Source organism: Diabrotica virgifera, chromosome 1, assembly GCF_917563875.1.
Source record: "Diabrotica virgifera virgifera chromosome 1, PGI_DIABVI_V3a".
In the NCBI taxonomy this organism is placed as follows: domain Eukaryota; kingdom Metazoa; phylum Arthropoda; class Insecta; order Coleoptera; family Chrysomelidae; genus Diabrotica; species Diabrotica virgifera.
Genome location: NC_065443.1, coordinates 98,451,925 through 98,477,704, shown reverse-complemented (window position 1 = coordinate 98,477,704; position 25,780 = coordinate 98,451,925). Strand labels below are relative to the sequence as shown.

General features: G+C 33.4%; 2 protein-coding genes across 2 annotated transcripts in view; one reads left to right on the top strand and one right to left on the bottom strand.

Annotated features, from left to right (window-relative positions):
• Positions 1-25,780, bottom strand: part of LOC114340452 (CD166 antigen homolog) — an 827,535-nt gene that overhangs the window by 598,443 nt on the left and 203,312 nt on the right. The gene's annotated exons all lie outside the window — the stretch shown is intronic.
• On the top strand, positions 3,508-10,162 carry LOC126889385 (putative uncharacterized protein DDB_G0282133). The gene is made up of 2 exons (XM_050657646.1): positions 3,508-5,968; positions 9,652-10,162. The coding sequence occupies exons 1-2, from the start codon at positions 3,817-3,819 to the stop codon at positions 10,131-10,133; spliced, it is 2,634 nt and encodes an 877-aa protein (XP_050513603.1). The 5' UTR covers positions 3,508-3,816; the 3' UTR covers positions 10,134-10,162.

Below are 25,780 nucleotides of genomic sequence, written 5' to 3'. Positions count from 1 at the left end.
TAGAAATATTGTGAGGAAATAAATTCCACAAACTTGTATGTGTTTAGTATACTATATATCTATGTACGGGTACAATTGTACAATAATTATTCAATTGTTAACAGCATCTTGCCGTACTCCCGTCATCCTTTGCCAAACTTCTCTGTCCAAGGCATTGTCTTCTTGTAAATTGCGCTCATACATCGATCTCCTGACGCTCTCATTTCATGACCTTCGCGGTCTACCCCGATTCCTTCACGGTCTTCCTGGTGGTCGCCACTGAAATATTTGTTTAGGCCATCGTTCTTCCGGCATTATTATTAGGTGTCCAAACCATTTCAATGACCTTCTTTCTATTCTATCTGCTACCGTTTCTTCAGCGTTCATTCTTGTTCTTACTTCTTCGCTATTTCGAATTCTTGCACTTATTATATAGTCCATTTCTACGGCTAGTAGCCTTCTTTTCAGATCTAAGTTGAGAGTCCATACCTCCGAGCCATAACACAATACCCACTACACTATTGCTCTGCCCACACTTTTCTTGTTTTAATTAGAAATATTGTTATCCCACCAAAATGAATTCAAGGTTCCCACTATTTGCCTGCCTTTCCGAATTGTCTGCTTTATCTCTGCTCCCCCCAATCCGGTCTTGTCAAACAATTCACCCAGATATTTAAATGTTTTCACCTGATTAATGTTAACGACATCATTGGCAAGGACTTGAAACCGAGCCTCGCTGTTTAATACCAAATACTTTGTTTTTGTTAGACTCACTTGGAGTCTCCATTTTTTATACTCACGATACAATATTTTTATCATAAATTCTAGATCGAAAGCATCCTGAGCTATCACGACCTGATCATCTGCAAAACTAAGAGAGAAAAGGGTGTTGTCATTAACTGGAATACCCATTCCGCCACATCTCTTCTTCCAGATTATAAAGGCTGCCTCAGCATACAAATTAAACAAAAGAGGAGACATAATACAATCATGTCTAATAGTCAATGTGGTGAGACCGCTTCCGTCTGAAAAACATTTCTAATTCGGTTTCCCTGCGGATTCATATTCAAAAATGTCCCCTTTAAACAAATCTGAAGGGTGCCGGACGGAATTTTTGGACAAAAATTGTTTAAACAATTTTTTAAACAAATACATAAGATCACCTTTTATTGCTCCAAAAAATATATTTTTAGGTTTTTTGGGTCATTCTAAACAAGAAAGGAATCTTGTGATTTTTTCAAAAATTGACAGTTTTCGAGTTATAGGCGATTTAGAATCTAAAAAATGCGAAAATATACGCATTTTCGAGGCTTAAAAACTCATATTTAAATTAGTATTTTTAATGGTGCCAATAACTTGGATTAAAGTTTAAACATTCCTTTTCGAGATGCCGAAGAGTGATCGGGTCTAACTTCAATTTAGACCGTAGTTTTTTAATTGTTAATTATGCGTGTCCATCCGGTTTTATTGCCGGTGCATCGCGCACTATTTTCAAAAATCTCCTATTCTCCTCCGAAAAACATTTTTTCTCGATTTTTTGGGATATTCTAAATAAAATAAGTTTCCTGACTTTTTTCTCAAAAGTTACTAGTTTTAAAGTTATAAGCGATTTAAAATGCAAAAATGTGTTTTTTTATCATTTTTCTGATTTTAAATCGCTTATAACTTTAAAACTATTAACTATTGAGAAAAATGTCAAGAAACTTATTTTATTTAGAGTGTTCCAAATAATCTAGAAAAAAATATTTTTCGAATGAAAATGGGAGATTTTTGATAATAGTGCGCACCGCACCGGCAAAAAAACCGGATTGACACGCATAATTAACAATTAAAAAACTACGGTCTAAATTGTAGTTACATAGATCCGATCACTCTTCAAAATCTTGAAAAGGAATGTTTAAACTCTAATCCAAGTTATTGGCACCCTTAAAAACACTAATTTAAATATGAGTTTTTAAGCCTCGAAAATGCGTATTTTTGCATTTTATAGATTTTAAATCGCCTATAACTCGAAAACTGTAAATTTTTGAGAAAAATCACAACATACCTTTCTTGTTTAGAATGACCCAAAAATATGAACGACCCTTTTGGAGCAATAAAAGGTGATCTTATGTATTTGTTTAAAAAAATTGTTTAAACAATTTCTTCCCAAAAATTCCGTCCGGCACCCTTCAGATTTGTTTAAAGGGGACATTTTTGAATATGAATCCGCAGAGAAACCGAATTAGAAATGTTTTTCAGACGGGAGCGGTGTCACCACATGGACTATAAGGACTTTTATTACATTAATGGAGTGCGACAAAATCTCTCCCTTTCAAACCTGTACTGTATTATTTCTGTACATTTCTACGATAATCTTCAAAAAGTGGTTGTCAATATGCATGTCTTTCAAGGCTTTCCACAGATTTGTTCTAGAAACCGTGTCATATTCCTTTTCTAAGTCAACAAAGGCTAAGTGTAATTCTTTTTCTACGGATACAAACTTTTCTGCCAGTTGTTGCAAAACAAAAAGGTTATCTGTACAAGATTTGTCTGGTGTGAATCCACTCTGATCTTCTCCTATTTCATGACTTATGTTCTGTCTAATTTTATTGTTTAATATTTTGCTAAACAGGCGGCACATAGTACTATATACTCTTAAGCCTCAATAACAGTTTGGGTCTTTTCTATTACACTTTTTAAAAATAGAAACAGTGAGCCTTCTTCCAATCAGATGGTGTCTGTATTTGGTTGCAGCAGCAATTAATAGCAGCATAATCTGTTTAATTCTGTTTATCAGACAGGGGCTTCCTGCCTACAGAAGTTCAAGAAAGATGTTTCCTGGACCAGGTGATCGGCCATGTGTTTAGTATATAGTCCCAAAAAAGTAAGTTTATTTGAGATGTTAATAGCGAGAGGTAGAAATATTTGTGATGTATGTGTCCTATTCTGAATCTGTCAAAATGCGTCTTAGTTAAACGAACAGAGTTTAGTTATTGTTCGCCATATGGAACATTGGTTCCACAAATTCACATTTGTGGATCAAAGGCACTTGACATCAATTATTAGGATGCGAATGGGTCATTGCCTCAAATCAGACCATTTGTTTAAAATCAATTGTAGTGATACTCCTTTTTGTGAATGTGGACAAATAGAAAGTGTAACTCATATGTAACTTGAATGCCCAATTAACAAACAAATCAATTTGAACTGTATAACGAACTTGTTATAGGAAGTCCAATCCCATTTCAATACAAAATCTTCTACATAATATTAATGACCAAACCTTAAGAAGGATCAATAAATTTTTAACAAATTTTTAAATTAATATATAAAATAGTTTTTGGCAGTCATAATACAATGAATTTAACCAAGGAAGTATGGAAAAAAGCAGATCCTTTGTAAAGAGGATTCCCTTCCAATTACAGTCTACATACGAGTACTGGCGAAGTACCTAAGAGGTGGAGGCCAAGAAACTAAAAGAAGAAGAATATAACGATCTAGCTCCATCTTGTGTGTTTCTGATATAGCACATTTGACATAATATATGGACAAGGTTGAATATTTTTGTCAAACTACCGAATATTTGTCAAAATTTGCAGTAAATTAACAAAACTACATTTATATACACCTATTTTAATTCTGAAGTAAAATGAAACGATGTATGATTCCAGTTTAACGTGTCAGTGCTGTCACTGTAGTAGTGGTCAAGGTTTCATTTCCAAATTTCTGCCAAATTCATGTTGCATTAAATTTTTCATTTTTGGCACTCTCTTAATCTTCATCGGACACTACCTCACCAACCAGTTCGTAGGTTGTTTTCCATTTGCCGAACCTGCATATACTTTCTAGACGACGATGAATAACCAAGAAGAATATGAACAGAAAGAAAATTATCAAAAATATGGAAATGCTTTCCACGTACCAGCTGAATATGGAAATATTTTTAAATGTAAGCATTGTTTACGCAGGTCCTATAGTAAACAAACTTGGTATGGAGGAGGTGTGCACTGTGTTTCTCCAAATATACAAAGACCAATGAAATCTTATCACGAACAACATTACAAAGCAGAGAAGAAAAGACCGTGTCAATATTATCAAAATTATAAAATAAGATGTACCAAAAAGTATCATGATACTGCTAGATTTACAGAATTTAAGGATGTTGGGATATCATCGTCTAATCTATTAGCCAAAGAAGAAAAAGAAAGTTTAAACTCGATAAAACGTCAAAAAATGGATTCACCATCAAATCAACATTTAAATGCTCATGGGTTCGAAAATGAAAATACCTCTCCAAATAAAGAGGGCAGTTCCAACTCAACTACTGTTTCACATAATACGTCTAGTTTCTTAGCAGAAGAAAAAGAATATTTAAACTCTATAAAATGTCAAAAACTGGATTCACCATCAAATAAACATGTAAATGCTCCTGGGTTCAAAAATGGGAATACCTCTCCAAACAAAATGGTTAATTCTAGCTCAACTACTTTTACATGTGGTACGCAAATAAACTTAGAAAACTGTTTAAATAAAAGTCAAACTAAAGAAAACGAAGATTGTAAGAAAACTTGTCAAACAGAATATTTTGTTAAAGTTGAGTGCCGACGACACGGCAGCATGAACTGTTTTAAAAATAACAATCCTAATGCAAATTTTTCAAAAGACGAAAATTCCTTTCACGAAACCAAAAAAGTATTAGAAAATTACTCAAATGAAACTTGTCGAAATATTGTCCAATCCAATTCTAAAACACACTGTGTAAACATTAAAGAGCCCTGCAAAAAAATTCCGCTTGCAATCTCCGTAAAAAGTCGTACAGATGTGAAAAATATTAACGTTAATATTGAAGTCAGTTTAAAAAGAAAAAAACAAAAACAAAAATCGAAACAAAAAAATAATAACAAAGTTAAAGATAATATAAAAATCGAACCCTGCCCGGCTTATACTAAAGAGCAAAAGCAACAAAAATGTATGTGGGTAAGGTCTGAACCAGTGTCAATTGTCGATATCCAACCACAAAGAAGAGAAAAATTTAGTTTTCTACAGTTTTTTAAATTCGGAAAGAAAAAGAATGCAAAAAATAGCACTGTAATTGTTAAAACATCCATGCCTGTAAAGGAAAAGCGAGTATCAGTACTTACAAAAGACACACAGGAAAAGATACAAAAAGATGAAAAAAATGCAATTGAAAAAGCTGAAGCAAACAATCCCGTAAAAAAAGTTGAAGATCTAACCAAAGCCGAGCTTAACAACAGTGCAGTAGAAAATCATAAGCTAATCGTAGACCAAAGAAATCAACCTGTAGTAAATAATGGAACGGGATCTAAAGGCAAAAATCCAGTTCAGGTCAATAACACAGAAGATGCAAATCATAAAATATCCACAAGCCAAGGAAATTCAAACCAAGAATCCAAGAAACCAAGGAAAATAAAAAGAAGTTCGTTTACTTATATTATTGAGAAGCCATTAGAGCATAAAAAGGAAACGGAGAAACAAATGTTTTCTCCTGGTCAGAATATTCAACGTATAAAACCTTCAAACTTATTTACAAGCAATCAAAAAGAAACTAATAAAGTGCTAATCCTACAAAATGACCACTCCAAAGCAACAAACGATAAAAAACCAGAGGAGCTTCAAAAAGACCAAGTTTCCATAGGTCAAAGTAATCGAGTAAATTCACTTCTAAATGAAATTCAAGTAGAAAATAATCAAGCATTCACCAGTGAAAATGACCAACCTAATACAAGTCATTCTACTACAAACGCTGTAGACAGAACAACAAATCAAGCAGCATCTAGCAGCCAAACTAACAAACCTGACAAAAGTATTCTTACCCCGCATAAATCTGCATATAAAAAGTTTCTGGCAGAGTATGAGCAAAGTAAGAGTACGAAGCAAATGAATAATGATAAGGTACTTACCAGACGTGACAGAAATTCTGAATCCAGTTCGATAAAGCACGTTGACTCCCGATTAATATATATACTGCGAGGAGTACCGGTTAAAGGTAAGAATGATCTAAAGATATCACATTCGGCTTGAAACAATGAAGTGCCAAAAACATAAATAGAAACCTAGAGGTATAAAACCCATCTTCTTGAGAAGACAAATAACACCTTATATCAATATTGGTTGATTTTTTATTACTACCATATCAATTGTTTTGACCTACTTTATACAAAAAAATAGCTTTTATATCGAATAAAAATTTATAAATATGTTCATTTAGTTGCAAAACAAAACCAAAGCCGTCTTATACATATTTCAGTCTGTCCAGAGAACATCATATACTTAAGATACAAAGTATTACAACTACATAGTAGAAAATTCAGGCAGTCCCATCGATTCTGAGGAGGACAGAAACTTAAGAAGAAACAACAGAAGCAGACAATTAGAAGTTTACGACTGGCGCATATCATGATGCAGAATACGCAGAAATAGAAGAATAGGTACCACAGAATATATGATAGTTTTATCACACATAAAATAATTAAAGATTTATCAATAGAACAAGCAAACCGGGAATACTGAAAGATACAAATGGGAAACTTGTGTTGAATACTAACAACAAATTAAAGAGATGGACAGAATAATATATCAATGAACTATTCAAAGACAATAACCAGACCAGATGGAAAGAGAAGAAGAAGAGGATATGGTTTTAACGGTATTAAAAGACGAAATTAAACTGGCATTAAAAACAGCAAAAATGGTAAATCAGTAGATCCAGACCAAATAACAGAAGTTGAGCCAGGATAGAAATAGCAAGAAATGCTTCTTCTTTTTCTTCTTCTTCTTCTTCTTCTTCTTCATCTTCTTCTTCTTATTCCTTTTTGTATATAGGTTTTAAGGCCTGTTTCTTCTTCAATATTAGCCTCCTAAATTGTTTAGATTATCGCACCATCTTTTTCTGGGTCTGCCAATACTTCTTCGTCCATTTGGTGACTTGTCTCGTGCTATTCGTACTATCCTATCCTCTGCCAAGAAATGCGTTTGTAAAAATGAAAATAATTCTCTCTAGAGAAGACCTACATTACAACTGAGGGTAAGAGCTCTTAAATGCTACGTTTTTTCGATACTGCAATAGGGACTTAAAAGCTGGACATTAAGGCAATAACACATAAATAAGCTACAGTCCTTTAAAACGTGGTGTTACAAGAGGATGCTTAGAATAGCATGGACACAGAAGACAACTAACACGGAAATATTGCGAGAAATGGGCAAAGAATACGAAATAATAAACACAATAAAAATAAGAAAGTTATAATATCTTGGACACGTAATGAGGGAACAGCGATATGAACTGCTAAGACTGATAATACAAGGAAAGATACGAGGAGGAAGGGGTACAGGAAGATGAAGAGTGTCTTGGCTAAATAATTTAGGGACTGGTTTAAATGAAGTTCCATGGAAATCTTTAGAGCAGAAGTAGATAGAGTAAAGATAGTGATGATGATATCCAGCCTCCGATTTATAGACAGCACTTAAAGAAGCGGAACAGAGTAAATAGATCCCCAGTTATGTTAGATCAGGGGTTACAACGGATGGAAATTTTCATATTAAAGAAACTCATTAAAAACTCCTAAATGCTTAAATTACTAGATTATAGCGATCTTAGCTGATTTTGAATATTGTTAAATAAGATATATTGCTCAGGTTCTCTGTCTTCCTATCTGTATTAGGCAAATAACTGAAAGATTCCTATTCAATTAAGACTTCCTCTATGTAATCCAGAAAGCCACTGCGCATCCGCTAGGAAAAATATTCCGATTCGTGTTTTTTGCACAATCTTACTTAAAAAGAACCCCTTTTAACGCATGTTGCCAGGATTAAAAGTGGGTAAAAAATTTTAAACGTTTTTTTTTGTTTTTTTCCTAAAATTATTTTTTCTTGCATGGAACAAAGTTTTTTTTTAGGTTTTTTGGATCGTTCCAAACAGAAAAGGTCTTTAGTGGTATTTGTCTAAAGTTGATAGTTTAGTTGACATATTATAAGCGATTAAAAATTGAAAAATTACGAAATCGGCCATTTTTGACGCTTAAAAACTATGTGAAAAACTGAAAATTTGAATGTTACCAAGGTAGGTAGATATTCTTTAAACATCGATAGATGAACTTCCGAAGAAGTTTTTGCTATACAATATTCAAAACTCCTGTGTTTTTTAATTGCTAATCAATCGTGCGCGACCCTATTTTATACCGACAGTATGGTGCAAATGAAAGGAATAAATTCGTTATTTCGTAAACCGGCTACTCTAAAGGAAAAATCCCGAAATAGGTCGATTTTTATTTGTAAGTTATGATGTTGTGGTATACTAGTGACGTCATCCATCTGGGGGTGATGACGTAATCGATGATTTTTTTAAATGAGAATAGGGGTCGTGTGCTAGCTCATTTGAAAGGTTTTTCAATTCTCTATTCAATAATATAAACATTTACATAATTATTTATACAGGGTGTCCTTCTACTTTTTTTGTGTCAAATAATTTAATTTAATAAAATTTTTTTGGACACCCCGTATAAATAATTATGTAAATGTTTATATTACTGAATATAGAATTGAAGAACCTTTAAAATGAGCTAGCACACGACCCCTATTCTCATTTAAAAAAATAATATATTACGTCATCACGCCCAGACGGATGAAGTCACTAGTATACCATATATGCCACAAGATCATAACTTAATAATAAAAATCGACCTGTTTCGGGATTTTTCATTTAAAGTCGCCGGTTTACGAAATAACGAATTTATTCCTTTCATTTGCACCATACTGTCGGTATAAAATAGTGTCGTGCATGCTTGATTAGCAATTAAAAACAAAGGAATTTTGAATACTGTATTGCAAAAAACTCTTCGGGATTTCATCAATCAATGTTTAAAGAATATCTACCTACCTTAGCAATATTCAAATTTTCAGTTTTTCACATAGTTCTTGAAGGTTAAAAATGGCCGATTTCGCAATTTTTCAATTTCTAGTCGCTTATATGTCAAAAACTATTAAAAAAAGTAAAATCCTGTATAAAAGGTATATTTAAAATCCCTCAAAAGGGCCACATCAAAATCACATAACTAGTTTCGACTGGTTTACCAGTCATTATCAGTGCTTACGTGCAATGTACATGCCAACCACCAAGATATTATTTAACAACAATATGTGGGTCAAAGCCCAGTAAAAGTAGTCCGTCAAGGAAACATTGGTTTAAAATGCTACATTAAGCGTGGATGTTTAAAATATTTTGTTAATCTGCCCCAGGTAACATCTGAGCTGTGGATCTGACTTGTTCACATATTGAAAGTATGACGGCAAGTGAATGAGTTAAATATGAGTTAAATATACCTTTTATACAGGATTTTACTGTTTTTTGTATTACATGGTATACAGCCAACTACAGGAAAACTTTTTCCTTGTCAATTTTTAAAAACTATTAACTTTAGAGAAAAGTTACTCAAGACCTTTTCTGTTTGTAATGATCCAAAAAACCTAAACAAATTTTGTTCCATGCAAAAAAATAATTTTAGGAAAAAAAAACAAAAAAAAAAGTTTAAAAATTTTTTGACCCATAAACATACAAATTTGTTAAAAGGGGTCTGGACTAATGTAAGTTACCGTTACCTCAAAAAACCTCATAGAACAATTTAAAAATTTAAAATTGCTCAAAAAAGTTATTTATAAGAAATTTATTTTTAGGAAAATTGCTTATATATTCAGAGCGTGAACTCCAATTATTCCATTTTGTTTCTACCGATAAGTGTGTATATGATACAAAAGAAGACATCTTTAAATGGTTAAAGATATATACCAGACACTTGCTGCTTTTCTATCAGTGTAACAAATATAAAGTTAGTGTACTCATAAAAATATGTTCAAACAGCTACCATAACCGATGTAAAAGTAATAAAATGCTCAAATTGGCTATCCTTAATAATAATGATGCTAACAAAAAAATCAATAGTATACTAGACATATCCAATTTCGATTCGTTACAAAAAACCAATGACATAAGTCCATGTCGATTGGTGCAAGTCTATCATGCAAATTTAAGAAGAGATATCTATTTAATCAATAATAAATATCTTAAAATAACTTACACTGATTTTTTAAAACATTTGGTTATTCTTGTTCATGTAATTTATTTGTTATTGATTGTTTATTTTACTTTTTGTTTTTAAAATTGCTAATAAATAAAATATATAATGTATGACTGTTGTTTTAATTAAAATAATATAGTACAGAGTGGGCCAAATAAAAGTGTCCACCTCGATATTTGGCAGTATTTATTAGATTTTAAGAAAATGACGAAACAGGCCGATTTTTGATCTAAGGGGATCTACTTTTTACAGTACATACATGTATCATTTGTCAACCTCCTCCCTTCCACATCCCCCACCCCTTATTTTTAAATAGGGAATAGGGGTCTTGTGCTAGCGCATTTGAAAGGTTATTCAATTCTCTATTCAGTAATATTAACATTGGCATAATTATTTATACAGGGTGTCCAAGAAAAATAATTTTAAATTAAATTAATTGACACAAATAGAAGAATGTATGTAATTTAGTTAACTCAAAATACATTCTACTGCTGACAGAAAACAGAAAAAAATGTTTATTTGATAAATAAATATTGTTTTTTGCTTAAATTCAATATTCAACCTACCAAGAGGCAGATGGGTGGCAGTTTGAACATTGAAATTAAGCAAAAAGTAATGTTTATTTATCAAAAAACATTTTTTTCTGTTTTGTGATAGCAGTAGAATGTATTTTGAATTAAATAAATTACAGTAGAATCCCGTAAGTTCGGCCACCTCGGGACTGGACCCTAGGCCGAACTTAAAAGTGGCCGAACTAACCGATGTCTATCTAAAAAATGCCCATTTATTGTTTGTACGGATCTAGCAAACACAAAACACTAGCACGTTCTGTAGAATACAACACAGAGGGATACTCTGACATATATTTAACGCACATGAAAAGACAGAAGGTTACAAAACACTAAAAAACAATACCTACAGAACTGTAAGTAGGCCTAATAAAATTTAAAAATATTACTGTACATTGGTGCTTTGGCTTCGTAAACACTTAAAAAAATCTACATTTTTTTCTTTTCCCATGATTTTTTATGTGCAAAGCCACGCCACTTTTTAATAAATATTACATCGATGGCAGTTGCTTCTTTTTTCTCTTATTTTAGGATGTTATTTGCTGATGTTATTTTATTTTCTTCATCTTCCTCTTCTATCTAAGCAGCATCTGCGTCGTTATCTTTCTCATTTTCCTGGCGAATGGCACACTCGGCGATTTCGTCGTCGTTCAAAACCTCGTTGTGTAGCTCCTTTTCAAAGTTGATCCACTCTAAAACATTTTCTTCAACAATGGGACCACAGTTCGGTAGTTGCTGTAGGTCGTGCAATAGAGCTGCATTGTCATCAGGTTCGTTAACAAGAATGTTGTTTGGCTCATCTGCTGTTGTGTTTGCTTGGTCAATCTTATCTTCTATATTTGGCCAAAGTTTTTTTCAAGACTTTACAAAAGTCGACGGTGGTATTTCGTCGTATGCCTTGGCCGACATATATACAACATCCTTCATATTAACTGACTTCAGCACTTCTAGGTCTAAGTTGTCATCAGCCTCCAGTTTAGAAAGAACTTCAGAAAGCAGTTTTCGGCGATACTTCCTCTGGAAGCACTCAATGGCCCCTTGATCTATCGGCTTAGGAAGATTGGGAATAGCAGTTTAACTTATTTTTCATCCTCACACTGAATATCTTCCTGGTGAGTAAGCGCGTTGTCAGGAAGTAGAAGTGCTTTGATAGGCAGTTTTAATTTTGTCAAATATTTTTTCACTTTGGGAACAAATTCGTAAACGAACTTTAAACCCCGCAGTAGATGTTTCTTTCAGGGTGCAAAGGTTTTTCTGAGCAGAAGCTTAAAATTCAACCCAGGTTCGTCGACGATGTCTATTTGCTCTGGGCTTAAGTTTAGGTCACCGATGATTTTTAAAAATCTTTCAGAAAAATATTGGTGGCTGCTACAGGCAGAGAGCCGGCCGGACTAAGCGGAGACCGAAATAACCGAGGCCAAACTTACGGGAGTCTACTGTACATACATTCTTCTTTTTATTTTTGTATCAATTAATTTAATTAAAAAAAAATTCTTGGATAACCTGTAAAAAAATTATGTTAAAGTTTATATTACTGAATAGAGAATTGAATATCCTTTCAAAAGTGCTAGCACACAACCCCTATTCGCTATTTAAAAATAAGGGGTGGGGAATATGGAAGGGAGGGGGTTGACAAATGACAGATGTATGTACAGTAAAAATGTGCCCCCTTAGATCAAAAATCGACATGTTTCGTCATTTTCTTAAAATATAATAAATATTGCCAAATATCGAGGTGGACACTTTTATTTGGCCCACTCCTTATACCTATGGCATTGTTTATATATGTTTATTTATTAAATCTATATAAACAATGCCTATAGATTTGACGTATTAAAGTACATACCTCTAATTGATCAATATGTTCACGGCTCCAATACTGACAATAACAGCCCAGCCATTTTGTTGGCAACAGTGTGGCCTGGCAATATACAGAGTGTTACAACGAAAATTTGACCCCTCCCCCAGAAACTCAGAAACCAAGAGTTTCTTCAGAATTAAAACAAAACATGTCAATTTGTATCGAAAGAGGGACGAATTTTCATGCAAAAGTCGTCCCCCTTTCCCTACCCCGCATCAACCCCAGTTTTTTGAAGATATTCTTCTTTAGCGGCGAATCGATTGAGGGTAAAATTTGATTGATTCCCGCGCATGCGAACACCGACAGTATGGTATTAGTGGTTATACGGGCTCTGATTGGGTGTTGAAATTTTGAAATGATCTGTCAATAATTGTTCAATATGGAGATTATCGGTAAACAAAAATATTGTATAATATTAGTTTTTATTGATGTGTGGACAGAAATAAAATCAAATTTATAATTATAGTGACTTTTTAAATAGTTTTGAAAAACCGCAGGTACGTAATTCTAAATGTTTCAGTTAAAAATACCTAATAGTTTCAATACCTATCTATTTGGAAAATATAAACAAAATAATGTAGTTCCTATTAGTAGGCAATGCTTTAAATTACGTAATCTGATTACGAACAAACTCTCTACAAATCTTCATCTCATATATTGTTTTCTTACTATATATTTTGTTGTATTTTATTTCGACAAAAATCAAACTAATAATTTTATTAAATTCATATAAATTTATGGTGTAAACGTTTAGTTTGTGTATATTCGCACATGACGTACACGCAAATGTGGTCTAGTTTGAAATGCCGTCAGCTTTCGTCCGGCGCGGTAGACGTGAAGTGGGTTCGAGCCCCAAGCAAGTTATTATTTTTTTATTTTTTTTTATAGATTTTATGATTGTAAGTATATTATTATATAATTTTTGAAGATATTCTTCTTTTTTAAAAGTGGTAGAGAAGAAAGTTAGTTTGATTTTTAAATAAAATAAGTACAAATATCCTTTTAAGTATATTTACTTCGTTTAAATTACCTATTATATAATAGAAGAATATTTTCTTATGTGCGTACAAAGTACACACACATTCTTTTTTTTTTAAATAGCAAGTGTAGTCAAGGGGCACATCATTTGAAAGGTATTTTTTTTTCTCTATAGGACCCTCTATTTTTTTTATTTGCGGAATTTGAACTTTAAAGATAATTTTGGATTTAACTAATTTAGAATAAATTTGTTAAGTCCAAAATTATCTTTAAACTTATTACGCAAATAAAAAAATAGAGCGTCGTTAAGGGAAACAAATTACCTTTCAAATGATGCCACTCGACCACACTTGCTATTTAAAAAAAGTGGGGGTCGATGCGGACCAGTATGGAGTTACATTTGAGGGCATGAATTTTTCATGAAAATTCTTCCCCCTACCATTAAAAATTAAAGTGTTTTTTTAATTTTGAAGAAGCTCTTGGTTTCTGAGTTTCTGGGGGAGGGGGGTCAAATTTTCGTTGGAACAGACTGTATATCTCAGCAAAATTGTAGGCAACAGTATCGCCCGCAAAAGACCCCGGAGAAACCTTATGGGAAATGGCTATCTGTCAAATGCTCTGAAATTCTGAAACTTTGGGTTCTGGTAGTCCTTGATGTGTAGAACAAAAGACTCAATGGGCGCATAGCTCCAAAAAATCATGTTTTCAAGATATAAGCCTCTGAAATTATAAGTACAATGAGGACGTTTGAGTTGGAATAAATTAATTTTCTCGAGAATGGGGGACTCTGGAGATAAATTACAAATCAGGTCGATTTTTATTTTTAAATTATAATTTTTTTGGCATATATATCATACTAGTCACGTCATCCATCTGGGCGTGATGGTACAATCGATGATTTTTTTAAATAAGAATAAGGGGCGTGTAAAAGCTCATTTCAAAGGTTATTCACTTCTCTCATCATTAATATAAACATTAACATCATTATTTATACAGGGTCCCAAATTTTTTTTAATTAAATTAATTGAGACAAAAAAAAATGTATATAATTTATTTAATTCGAAATACGACTCGTCCATCTCTAGTAGAAGTGACAAGGTGTGTTTAAATCGCTCCGTAGTTTCAACTCAATCCTTGGGTAATACGAGTGTTTTAAACGTTAATAAATTAATGGTGAATGTGCTTAAAGGTATAGAAACTGGTGAGAAGAATAAATATAGTTTTTGAAAACTGTAAGTACAAAATATATAATAATATTTAATAATCCGTACAAACTTTTCGGATACCAAAGAAAAAAAAATAGTAAACAGTAAGTCATTAACTAGTTAATATAGAGGTGGAGGAACCTGTCCTCAAAAAGTTCCAAATAACTTTCGGTGTAACATTATATTATTTAAATTTAGTAGACAATATAGAGGTGGACAAACCTATCCTCGAAGCGTTCCAAAATAACTCTTGGTGTTATATTGTATTCGGCAATTCTGCCGCAAATTACGTAGATAATAATTGGTACTGAGAAGAACTGGGCCTCTGAAGGGTTGAACTGGACGAAAATTATTATCGCATTACGCGAATTCGGATGAACACTCTATTCGCTGGTTTAAAATAAGTTCAGAAAATAAATTTACTTATTGTTATTGTATTGTTATTGTATTCTTTAATTTATTTATCGTCTGTTATATTTCGTCAAAATAACAAAAATAAAAATTTAATAATACCATTTTGCCGCTACCTTATGTCTTTCCTTAATGTATAATATACCTTATCTATCCGAGGCCTACCTTTGATCGTTTATTATAAAATGCCCTGATCGGCCCCTGGGCGAGAAGAGTGTAATCCTTGTGTCAATCCTTGCCCTTTTTCTACAAAATTTGTAACTGGCTGTGTGGGTTTTACCTCAAAGTTTTTTTTTTTTTAAGAAAAAAACTAGTTCGTGAAATAACAAGGAAAATGGAGAAAATTATGGAGGAAATAATGAAAAAACTGGAAAGCATGGAAGACAGAGACATCAGGATGGAAAAGAAAATAGATAGCCTACAGTCGGAAGTAGAAAATATTAAGAAAGAATACCGGGTAATCAAAGAAGAAAATAGAGAACTAAAGAAAGAACTGAAAATGCAAGAAAGCAGGATAAATGACCTAGAAAGAGAAATAAGAAAAAAGGAAATAGTAATCTTCGGGATTGGGGAAACAGAAAATGAGGATACATCCATTATGAAAAATGAAAGCCAGAAAGTTATTGAAAAACTGGATATCGAATTTGATGAAAAAAAGGATATAAGTGAAATTAGAAGAATTGGAGAGAAAACGGCAAATAAAACAAGACCGATGCTAATAGAGCTAACAGATTGGAATAAAAAAAGGGAGATAATCAAGGCAACTCATAAATTAAAGGGAACTAACATATTCATAGATGAAGACTACCCCAAAGAAATTCAGATTCAGAGAGGAATATTACGAAAGCAGATGAAAGAAGCGAGAGAAAAAGGTTATAAGGCAAATATAGTATACAACAAATTGTACATAAATGATGAAATTTATACAACAGAGAGCTTAGGTTGTGAGCAAGAGGAGCAACAAGTCGTGACAGATGGCGATAAGGAGTATAATGCAAGATCAAAAGCAGGAAGAACATACAGCGAAAGGTCTCCTGAGATGGGAAAAACGGAAATGTCTCCTGAGATACGCAACAAATACCCAAGAACAATCCATACAAAAAACTAACTGGCAAATCGGACTGAGAGACGTTGATGACGACCAAGCAAGGACATGGAACATCCAATACTACGAAGGAACAAATAAAGAGGTCAACCAATAACAAGGAAAATTATAGAGAGAAGAACAAGACAAGAGTGACAAAAGCTATTAAACTAGGAACCTGGAACATCAAAACTTTGTATAACAAAGAGAAGGAACTAGAAATGGAATTTGAAAAGGCAAATTTAGATTTTCTTGCATTGACAGAAACTAAGAAGAAAGGTAAAGGAGAAATAGAGCTAGAAAATGGACATTTGTTATTATACAGTGGGGTCGACACAATTGAAAGAGCTGCATCAGGAGTAGGATGTATAATACACTCCAGAAACAGAAAGTTCGTAAAAAAGTGGGAGGCCATATCCGACAGAATAATGGTAATTGAATTTAAATGCAATGAACAAAACAAAAGTATAATAGTGGCGTATGGGCCGAATGAAGACGAAAGAGCAGAACGAAAAGATGTTTTCTGGGAAGAACTATCAATAACGACCGAAGGAAGTGAAGGATCCATATTAGTAGCGGGAGATTTTAATGGGAGAGTAGGACAGAGAGATCATGAGTACAAAGCAGTAATTGGAATACATGGGGAAAAAAAGAGAAATAATAATGGCAAGAGACTACTCGACTACTGTCAAATACACAATTTAATCGTCACAAATACCTTCTATGAACACAAAGATATTCATAAGTATACAAGGGAAGAACTTAGCAGAGGTGAAAAATCCATAATAGACTATGTGCTCATAGAAAAAGAAAACAGAAGGAAAATCACTGATGTAAGAGTAAGACGCGGTCCAGAGATAGGTAGTGATCATTATTTACTCGTGGCAACAATAAAAGACGAAGTAACAGAGGATCACAACAAAAGAGCAATAACAAAAGAATTTAAAACAATCAAGTCATACAGATTAAGACACAAAACTTTAGCGAACAAATATGTAAATGTTTTGAACGAAGAATTAGGAAGGAACAATTGGGCAAACTTACAAGTGGAACAAATGTGGCAAACATTCAAAGACACAATTATTAAAACAGCAGAGAGAGTTTGTGGAATACACAAAAGCAACAGTAAACAGAAATTAACAGCATGGTGGACAGAGGAAATCAGAAGACGCACGCGCAAGAAAAAGGAGATGTGGAGAAAATATCTAGGTAACCGAACAGAAGAAAATTATAAACAGTATAGAGAGCAGCGGAAAAGAGTTAAAAATATAGTAGTAGCAGCAAAACAAAAGTCCTGGAAAGATTTTGGAGACAAATTAGAACGCGATAGTAAAAGCAATCAGAAATTATTTTATAAGGTCATAAAAGGAATAAGAGGTAATAAACATAAAGAAGTAACATCAATAAAAGATCAGAATGGAGATCTACTGACTGATGAAGTTAGCATTATGGAAAGATGGAAAGAATATTTTCAGAAACTACTACAACACGAACCTCACAACACAAATGAAGAAGATGAAGAAAGAACTGGCGAACAAGAAGTTGAATCTATACCAAACATTACAATGGATGAATTAACTGACGCGATTAGGAAGATAAAAAATGGAAAGGCACCAGGTCATGACCAAATTACGGCAGAAATGATCAAAAACATGGGTGATATTGGACTACAAAAGTTATTAGAACTATTTCAAATGATTTGGAGAGACGAACAAATACCTATAGACTGGGAGATTGGTCTGATTGTACCTATACATAAAAAGGGAGACAACAAGAATTGCAACAACTATAGAGGAATAACTCTGCTAAGTACAGTGATGAAAGTTTATGAGCTAATAGTAGAGGGTAGACTGAGAAAAATAATAGAACCAACTTTAGAAGAATCGCAAAGTGGTTTTAGACCTGGTAGATGTACACAAGATCACATTTTTACGTTAAACGATATAATAAATAAAAGATTATCTAGGAAGAAAAAAACGTATCTCAGTTTCCTCGATATGGAGAAAGCATTCGACAAAGTACCTAGATCAAAAGTATGGGAAAGTCTGAAGAACAGAAACATACCAGAGAAACATATACGGGTAACTAAATCAATATACAGAGACACTAGAAACCGTGTGATAAGTAAAAATATGATATCTGACCAGTTCAGAACAACTGAAGGTGTAAGACAAGGGGGAAGTTAAGCCCGAGAAAAGTCAGACCATTACACATAGGGTATAGAAATCTGAAAAGCACGGAGATAGCAGATTGTACATTTGCCGACGATGTAGTAATTTTAGCAGCGACTGAAGACGAGCTACAAAGAAGCGTAAAAACATGGAGCACAGTTTTAAAAAAGTATGGTATGACTATGAACAAAGAGAAATCGAAGGTAATGGTAATAGCTAAAGAAAGAGAGGATGTGCATATCCAGGTAGATGATACAGAGATTAGACAGGTACAATCATTCGAGTACTTGGGAGTAACCATTGAAGAAACAGGTAGACAGGGAGCTGAGATCAACAAAAGAATTGATAAAGTGAATAGACTGTACCACGCAATAGGAAAAACAATTATTAACAAGAAAGAAGTATCGAAACATACGAAAATCAAGGTATTTAAGGCTATATACAGACCAGTACTTACATACGGATGTGAATCCTGGGTACTAAATAGACAACAGAAAAGTAAGATACAGGCAGCAGAAATGAGGTATCTACGCAGAGTTCAAGGAGTCACTAGAAGGGATAGGGTAAGAAATAACTACATAAGAGAAGAACTGAAAATCGAGACAATGATGGAGTATGTTGAAAAAAGACAATTAAGTTGGTGGGGGCATCTACAACGACTACAGAAAGAAGTACCAGTTAAAAAGATATGGGAAACGAAGGTGCAGGGAAAAAGAAGTAGAGGAAGACCGAGAGAGACATGGAACGAAGTGATGGCAAGGATTCTGGACAAAAAAGGAATAGCATGGAACGAAGCAAAGGCGATGGCACAGGACAGGAAACAATGGAAGAGATTTGTGCACTGTTAACAGAGCACACGTTAATACCTACACCCGAGAGGGTAGAAGGTCTAAAGATTATATATAATTCGAAATACATTTTATTGTTGTCCGAAAACAGGAAAATATGTTTATTGATAAATAAATATTGTTTTTTGCTTAAATTCAATATTAAAGCTGCCACTCACCTACCTCTTAGTAGTTTGAACATTTAGTTTAAGCGAAAAGCAATGTTTATTTTTCAAATTAACATTTTTTCTGTTTTCTGACGGCAGTAAAATGTATTTCGAATTAAATAAATTATATACATTCTTCTTGTTGTCTCAATTAATTTAGTTCAAAAAAATTTTGGACACCCTGTATAAATAATTATGTAACTGTCTATATTAGTGAATAGAGAATTAAATAACCTTTCAAATGAGCAATCACACGACCCCATTCGCTTAAATTAAATGTTCAATCTGCTAAGAGGCATGTGGATGGCAGCGTTAATATTAAATTTAAGCGAAAAACAATATTTATTTATCAAATAAACATTTTTTTCTGGTTTCGGATAACAGTAAAATGCATTTCGCTTTAAATAAATTATATACATTCTTCTTCTTGTCTCAATTAATTTAATTAAAAAAAAATTTTTGGGCACCCAGTATAAACAATATTGTTAATATTTATATTGTTGAATAGAGAATTTAATAACCTTTTAAACGAGCTTATCACACGACCCCTATCCTTATTAACCCTGGTAAGGTGGTGCGGGGTGCAGGTGTACCCCACACCTCGTTTTTCTCACCTATCTTTTTTAATAAATTTTTTTGATTTTTGTCCATTTTTTATTCGTATTAAATTCAATTCTAAACGTATTCCACCCATTAGAGCATTTAAAACTCTTTGCGTTTACGTGCTTTTAAAAAAAATGACTTTTGGCTGCAAATGATGAAAATTTCGTATCCTGAATTGGACGTTTCTGATGTTCCACCTGGAGCTAACAGAGCTACGGGACAAGGTCGGTGTTACTTATGTCAGAGAAAAAAGACCGAAAGCCCAGACAAAACTGTATTGTGTGTAAAAACTTTGTGTTGCTCATTCTGTGAAAAATTTCATGTGTTTGTCTTACGATGATAATAATTTTTTTTAAGAAGAAATGAATACTTTTTTTGTAGAATTATGTTTCGTACTATAATAAATAAGTCCTAATTATCTTTCAAATTAATTTCCCCTACGTTCACATATAAAAAAAATGGATATACAGATGGGTACCCCGCACCGTTGTTTACGTAAGAATCTAAGCACCGCCTTACGAGGGTTAAAAAAAATCATCGATTGCGTCATTACGCCCAGATGGATGACGTCACTAGTATGATATATATGTCAAAAAATTATAATTTAAAAATAAAAATCGACCTGATTTGTAATTTATCTCCAAAGTTGTCAATTCTTGAGAAAATGATTTTATTCCAACTCAAACGTCCTCACTGTACCTATAACTTCAGAGGCTTATAACTTAAAAACATGATTTTTTGGAGCTACGCGCCCATTGAGTCTTCTGTTCTACACATCAAGGACTACCAAAACCCAAAGTTTCAGAGCATTTGACAGAGAGCCATTTCCCGTAAGGTTTCTGCGGGGTCCTTTATTGATAAACAGGTACTATAATCGGATAACAATTGATGACAAAATCATCCCCGTCGAAGTTGCTTATGTCACAGTATAAAGAGGGACAGTAGAACCACTCTCCGAAAAATTGCAAGTAAAATCTTTGGTCGCGCATGGCGACTGCGCAATGTTCGCAGTCGCTTTTGCCCCAGTCTCGCATTGCTAGTCGCATAGAAACGTACGGATAACAGGGAAAACGTGCATTCACCACTGGTGAAATACCAATTGCGTACTGCCGGTATTACTTCTTGGGATCAAAGCGCCGACAGAGAAGTGGTTGTACTGTCCCTCTATATACTGTGGTTATGTTGTCTTAAAATAAAATTAAAAGGAACACAAATGTAGGTTCTAGTTTCCTAGTACTAGCAAGGATTGATTCACTTTCCCTGATAGGACTATCTAGAAGAAAGAAATTCCTACCCACTACCAAATGAATAATGAATAGAATGATTCTTCAACAACTAAGGGTGGGTCTTCACCGCATCCACTATCGCCGTCCATCTTCTATGATCTTGCGCTTCAATTTCCCGTTGTACCACAATCCTGGATAAATCGATGTCAACATTATCCTTCCATTTTTTTCTGGAACGATAAACTCATCTTTTACCGTCCCACTTCTCCAAAAACATTATCTTTAACAGTCTGTCTTCCTCTGATCTTACCACATAACCTGCCGGTTAGCTTTTATATGTCTGACGATGTTTTCGATACTATACAGGCACCAATTCAGTATTGCGACGCCTTCTCCTCTCTCCTGCCAAGTAATGAGGGCCAAATATCGCTCTGAAAGCCTTCTTTTCAAACAGCAGCAACTTATTTCCCATTAATGTAAAGTCATGTTACACTTCCATAATATGTAACGACTGAGCGAACCTTTGACATGTACAGTCTTAATTTAGATTGTCTTTTTAGCAGCTTAGATCTTAATAATGATGATAGGAAATATATTGTTTTATTCCCCACAACTATTCTTTTTCTATGTGGTTGTCATCTGTGATTACCGTCCCTAGATATTTAAGCTCTTTTACTACTTCGAAATTGTGGTCATTAATAGTTAGGTTGTATAATACATAACTCTTGGTGTTGGATTTTTGGTTCCTAGCACGTTTTTCGCCTTCTCTTCAAATATTCGAAACCCAGAGTACCTACCTACCTGTTGTTTCTTCTAGTTAAGAAAACACCTCTCTCACGTCTCTTGTAAGTGACTACATCTAGATCAGCGGTTCTCAATATTTTTGAGTCATAAACCACCAAATACTTTTTATTATTTTTGGTACCACCTAACTGAAATACCTGTTTAGCTAGGTGATCTAATTAACTATAATAGTGGTGATTATTTTGTCTGTTTTGTGTTTTGTGTACCACTTCAAATAATGAAATGTACCACCAGTGGTACATGTACCACAGATTGAGAACTGCTGATCTAGATCATCAGCAAAGGCCAACAATAGTTTTGATCCTCGATTCGCAAATCTCCCTGACAGCTCAGGCGATATTTTACTGATTGCATATATTCTAAGGCCAAATTGAATAGCAACGGTGGTAAGTGGTATCCTTGTCTAAGTCCTGAGGTTATACTAATGGACATCGATGTTATGTTTCCTATCTTTACCTGTACATATGATTATATCAGCACATTTTTAAGTTAGATCCACTCATTTTCTTGGTCTGGCTATTTCTGACATTGCTGTCCATATTCTGCTTATCTTTATCGAATGATATGCTTGCTGAAAATCTACGAAAATTTGTTATATAAGGGAATGATGTACAATAAAACGAATATGAAATAAAAAATTAAAATTGTCCAACAAATTTGTTTTATTTATTAACTTTGTTAAAAAATTTAATATTAGAAATTGAATTCCCAATACCGGTGTGATCTATAAGAACTACAACATAAAAACACATTATGAAAAAAAGAAATTGCAAGAATCTATCATACAGACTTAACCTTCGATGCCTTCTAATATAGTATAAATCTAGAATGTAGTGAAAAAACGTAAATATGACGACGTGCTCGTAAAGAATGACTTGATTAAACTGAGATGAATATAAGTTATAGGAAGATCGAGTTTTACTTTTCTGTCGCCATATTCGATTTGTATGTAAATACAGAGAGTCATCTCGAAATCGTTGAGAAGGGGAAATATCAACAATTCCATTCGAAGATGAGGCTTTCGATTCTGTAATAGTCATATCCGTGTAGTGAATCCAGTTGTTATATTTTAACCATTTTTTATATTCATAGTCATCGAAATTCATATCTGGTTGATCACCACTACCCTGTGTGATATTAGAATGCCGAAAAGTATCAGAATTGCTTTCTACACATGCACAACTGCATCTTTTCTTCATCAGTCGTTCTTGCATTGAAGGTGAAAACTCTTCAGCCGATATATCCTTCTCAAGCTTCGTGCTATCGTTCTTATACAGAAATAGATCCTCGTTATACAAAGATCTGGTATCAATAAAGTGACATCCATCACAAGAACTGTGCAAACTAACTGTTGGCAAAGCGTCTCGGGTTTTCGTTTTATCCTTTGAAGAAGTGTTATTTATGTTGTAAGTATTTTTGTAACCAAAAGGTTTATGGAAAGAACGAAATTTTTTGTTATCTTTTACACCAATTTTAGGTTTACCAATAAAGATTTCAGTGGAGCTACTAAAATTTTTATACTCATTAAGCATCTCAGACACATTTCTTATCAAGGTCAAAGCTTCATTTTCTATCTCGTTATTTAAAAGAGGTTGAGGACACAAGTCTTCTTCATCTTTGCTAAAGTATTTATTTAATAAAATCTTAGCTCGAAGGTTTTCTTGAAAAAGCTTTTCCTGTACACATGGATCATTAAAAAATGTTTTGGATGAAGGTTTCTCACAATGCTTGGTCATAAGGTCATCTGGAAACACCAAATCTTTAAAAGAATTAGTTTTTTGAGGATAGTCAAAATCAGTATTGTTTGAAGGACTGATGGTTGGAATACATTTAAAACTACTATTACACTGTACACCACTACGTGATTTGGATGGAAAAGAACTGGTATTCCTATTAGGCACCGAAGTATTTAAGTGTGATTGCTGTCCAACAACATCTTCAATTAATTTTTCTACAGGTTTATACAGTATTCTGTTTTTCATAAACTCAGTGTGAAATTTTTTAACTCCATTTATGTCGTTGTGTAGGTTTCTTTTTATTTTGCTCATATTATCTGGAGAATCTGCATAAGTGTCTTCATTGTGATCCTTATAATTGTAGAAACTGTACCCGTTGTTTATGTTAACTATCTTACTTTGCTGTTTAATATCATCTTCTAACGATAACGGATTTGTATTAACATCGTAACTACAATTTTCGTTTGTAATGCCTTCATTTAAATATTGAAACCTTTTTCTACTTTTTGAAAATTTTGTAATATTATTTTGACATAAATTTAATTCTGTAGGTCCAGTTGTGTCCATTGTAGAAAGGGGAACAATATGGTGATGAATTTCACAAAAATATAATCATTTATCGAAAATAACTACTTTTAACAATTTTACCAAATTTTGACTGACAGTTGATTTATGTCAAGTGTTCTTCTTTTTTTCTGTTTCGATGGCCACGTGCTTTTCAGCTGCCAGCTAATAAAATTCTTCTTTTTATCATTTGGTCCAGTCAAGGTTTTAATCGCTGTATCTGCGAGGTCAGCACGAGTGAGTAGAATATGGATAACCAAAACAGAGACTGGGGCTAGATTAAGATTAGGAGTCGTTCAACGTAGCTCACTGTCACGCTTTTTTCTGGATGCCCCGTATCGCTAAGTTGATCTTTGATACTATGGTTCGCTCCATCAGTCAATATTGGATTGTATGGTTTGATTGTAGACAAAGAGAAACATACCAACAAAGCTCAAGAAGCACCGAAAGAGGTCAAGCAAGCTTAAAGTAACAGAGATGAAAATCTTTAAGTACCTTCTGGTTGTAAGGATAGAACTTAAATGAAATGAGACTCGACAGCAAGCACTAAAGCCCACTGCTAAGCCATAAAAGTCAATAGGGGTTGAACCGAAAATCAAAATATCAGCCATAAGTAGAAATACTCCAGACACTTTTTTAACGGATCACCTAAGATACATAAAAGAAATGATTCTGGACAAAATAGTGGAAATGGATTCAAAAGTACATAATATATAACCTAAGTTCATTAACTTACGGTTTAGACCAGGATGCTGCTCTCTTGGGGTGCTAAAGTCACAATCAATGAATAAAAACAATAATTAATGGGCTGTAGCCATGAAAGGGTATGGTACTCAGTCTCAAAGATAATCAACACTTTGGTCGATCTGGTTGAACAATTTGCCAACACATTAACTGCCACAATTTCAAGTAGTTATGTTACAAGTCATTATGCAAAAACCAAAGTTATTGACTTTTATAAATTACTAAAAAAATAATAGTTTTTTGCAATTATATCGGTCACTTATATTCATATTCTACAACTTTTATTTGAACCGTTTTCTCTAAAATGTAATATAAATAATACATATTTTTTTATTTTTTAAGATTGGTAAAAAAACCAGGCAAATAGGAAACTTGTTGTTTTACTACATAATAAGGTTCAGTTTCGTTTAAAAATAAGATTTCCAAAATTTCACGACACAAAACCTCACGACCGAAAAGAATATCTTGCGCACGAAATCTTGTGAGGTCATAACATAATATTTTATAATGACATTTCTCATATCAAATTAATATAAAATTATATACCACGTTGTGTACATTGGAGTTTGGAGTTGAATACAGTTTTTGAAGTGAAAGTATTGAATTGTGTGTGTTTACTATGAAAAATGAAAGTAAATACTATAAGTGTTGTTTAGAACCATTTTGTGTTAAAGTACACCATTAAAACTCACAATAAGATGTTTAGTAAAATTTCCAGTCGATTAGAAAAAGTGGTTACATACATTCTGAAAGGACATTAAAGTCATTTCAGATCAAA

Excerpts from the sequence above, each read along its gene's own strand:
- LOC126889385 (XM_050657646.1), top strand. The coding sequence starts at position 3,817 with ATGAATAACCAAGAAGAATATGAACAGAAAGAAAATTATCAAAAATAT. Across the intron at positions 5,969-9,651 it reads GCGAGGAGTACCGGTTAAAG|GAAAATTGCTTATATATTCA; the intron begins GTAAGAATGATC and ends ATTTATTTTTAG.